At 45.6% G+C, this 2,737-nt stretch overlaps 1 protein-coding gene across 1 annotated transcript; it reads right to left on the bottom strand.

Moving 5' to 3' along the window:
- Positions 1-406: 406 nt before the first annotated feature.
- Positions 407-2,731, bottom strand: LOC111650774 (uncharacterized; the record flags this gene model as incomplete). Its single annotated transcript, XM_087172452.1, has 6 exons — positions 407-1,128; positions 1,377-1,423; positions 1,562-1,735; positions 2,057-2,230; positions 2,324-2,497; positions 2,604-2,731. Coding segments are annotated over 6 exons (1,248 nt in total), but the record flags the coding sequence as incomplete, so codon positions are not given.
- Positions 2,732-2,737: the final 6 nt, after the last annotated feature.

Here is a 2,737-nt window from a genome sequence, read left to right as displayed (position 1 = left end):
GTTCGTTCAGAGGAAATCTTTAAAGTTCACCATTGTAAAACCCCAAGTCAAGATGAGGGAAGCATCCAGGACTGGTTCAGGACCAGCATCAGCATCTGCCTGAGGTGGTACACACGGCAGAGCTGACAACCAAAGTAAACTCCTGGGGAAAGCGGAGTGGATGGTGAGAGGTTGTCAGACAGTCAAAGCCAGGTGAGCAGGAAAGAGTGTCTCTGGGATTACACCAGTTGTGAGACAGACTCCTCCTCTCTTGGACCTGCTGGACTCCTCTGCTCTGAACACAGAAAACAGAAGGACTACGATGGTTGGACGGCTCGCTCTGACACCTGGAGGCTCTTAGTCAGTCAGGATGTTGCAGATGTGCATATCACACAGTTATTCCCCAAAAACATTAAAAGCTACAAGATGCTGCTCGATGAAAACTTTATTAAAGTGAGTATAAAATTCATCACAGTGTGTACACAAGTTCAGCACAGAAATAATTTTTACTTCCTCTAAGACATGAAACCTCGTCCACCACCAACATTTAAACCACAGGACTGAAGCTGCTGTCACTTCCAGACTCTCCCTCCTTCACTCAACACAGAGACACAGAGGAACGAGATACGAAGAACACGAACCCAAAACCAGGATACAGAGGTTCAGTGAAGGTGGTGTTGAAGGTGTGGAGGTGGATCAGTGAGTCAGAGACTCTGTAGAAGGACAGAGAGCCAGCAGGACAGTCCACATACACTGCTACTCTGTCAGAGACAGAGGAGGAGGAGGAGGAGGAGGGGGAGGAGGAGATGGATGTTTTCCTCTTATTGTGCCAGACAGAGTAACCACCATCATCAGAGCAGATCAGACTCCAGGACTGATCATTTCCTCCAAACCAACAGTCCTCACTGTTTCCGTTTCTTCTGATTCCTCTGTAACTCACTGATATATGAACCCCTCCTCTCCACTCGACCTCCCAGTAACAGCGACCAGTCAGACCAGTTCTACACAGCAGCTGAGGCCAAAGGTCAAACCTGTCTGGATGATCAGGATATGATTGATACTCTGTCACCCATGTCACCTTCCTGTTGTTGTCAGACAGTCTGAGGTTTCTGTTCACTGTGTTTATGTCCAGTTCCAGTTCACAGGAATCTGATGGAGAGAACAGTATTTGAAGGAGTTCAGTCAAGGCGTTATTGAGATGTCGTGTCCATGAGAATGGGACAAACAGACGTACGTACAGACGACCTGAAAACAATATGCCTCCAGCTCTCGCAAGCGCAGAGGAACAAAAACAAAAGCTGCATACTGAATGAAACTCTGGAGCAATTCATCTTCGTACAAATCTAGTGTAACATGTGCAGCTGTGTTCTCATGAATCATACTTAAAACACACTCACACTTCCTCACACCAGGTCTCAGTCTCTCCAGTCCACCATGATCCAACCTGGAGGAGGAAACAAAGTCAGAATCAACTTCATCACCTTCAGTCATATCCACCATACCAAACATAAAGCAGAGCTCCTCAGTTAGAGAGGCAGGGAAACAGTGTGAGAGCTGCTTTTGTCTGTCCATCTGTCCATACCTGAGAGTGTCCAGTCTCCAGTGTGGATCCTCCAGTCCAGCAGACAGCAGCTTCACTCCTGAGTCTCCTGGATGATTGAAGCTCAGGTCCAGCTCTCTCAGGTGGGAGGGGCTGGAGCTCAGAGCTGAGGCCAGAGAAGAACAGCCTTCCTCTGTGATCAGACATCCTGACAGACTGAACACATTGCACTGCCTTAAATTCACTTCTTGAGGACCTACTCCAATCCTAAACCATGTTGATTTGTTTTTTGTGTGCAAACAGAGGTTGAGTCGCTAAAGTACGACTCCTATAAAAGTTATGTCTCAATACCATGAGTAATTCAAGTACATACCCACAAACCCAACCTCACTGTCAGTGTAAACTCTCAATTTAAAACTAGCTAACTTAGGAAAATTCCTCAGTACAATGTTAGTACGTCAATTAATACAAGATTATATAAACAAATAAAAAGCCTCTATGTTTAATTCTACTGTTTAAAAACAGCTGTATTCTGACCCGAGAGTTTCCACTCTGCATTGTTGTCTCTCCAGTCCAGCAGACAAAAGCTTCACTCCTGGATCCTGCAGGTTGTTGTCACTCAGGTCCAGGTCTCTCAGAGTAGAGGACTGGGAGCTGAGGACTGAGGACAGAGCTTCACAGCTTCTCTCTGAGAGGTTACAGTCACTCAGTCTGAAGAGGAAATCCAAACAAAAACGTTCAAAAACTGAATACTCTAAGTCATTATAGGCTTATGTCTTGCATACAAAAGCTTTAAAAACTAACCTGAGACCTTCCAGTTTACAGTGTGGACTCTCCAGTCCAGCAGACAGCAGCTTCACTCCTGAATCCTGCAGGTTGTTGTTACTCAGGTCCAGGTGTCTCAGACTAGAGGACAGGGAGCTGAGGACTGAGGACAGAGTTTCACAGCTTCTCTCTGAGAGGTTACAGCCACTCAGTCTGAAGAGGAACCAGCAGAACAAAAGAAAACAAGTATAAAAATCATTTTTTTGTCGTGACTAAAGAAGAAGATACAGTAAATGTAGATGGATATATGTTCACATACACAGCTTTATTTGAGGCTTTGACCACTGGCAGCAGCTTCAGAAGAGCCTCCTCTGAAGCAAAGTATTTCTTCAGGTCAAACACGTCCAGATCTTCTTCTGAGGACAGTAAGATGAAGACCAGAGCTGACCATTG

The sequence above is a fragment of the Seriola lalandi genome, unplaced genomic scaffold (assembly GCF_002814215.2).
Source record: "Seriola lalandi dorsalis isolate HSWRI2012SDOR001 ecotype SW California unplaced genomic scaffold, Sedor1 jcf7180002052890, whole genome shotgun sequence".
In the NCBI taxonomy this organism is placed as follows: domain Eukaryota; kingdom Metazoa; phylum Chordata; class Actinopteri; order Carangiformes; family Carangidae; genus Seriola; species Seriola lalandi.
This window is presented reverse-complemented; position numbering and strand designations above follow the sequence as displayed.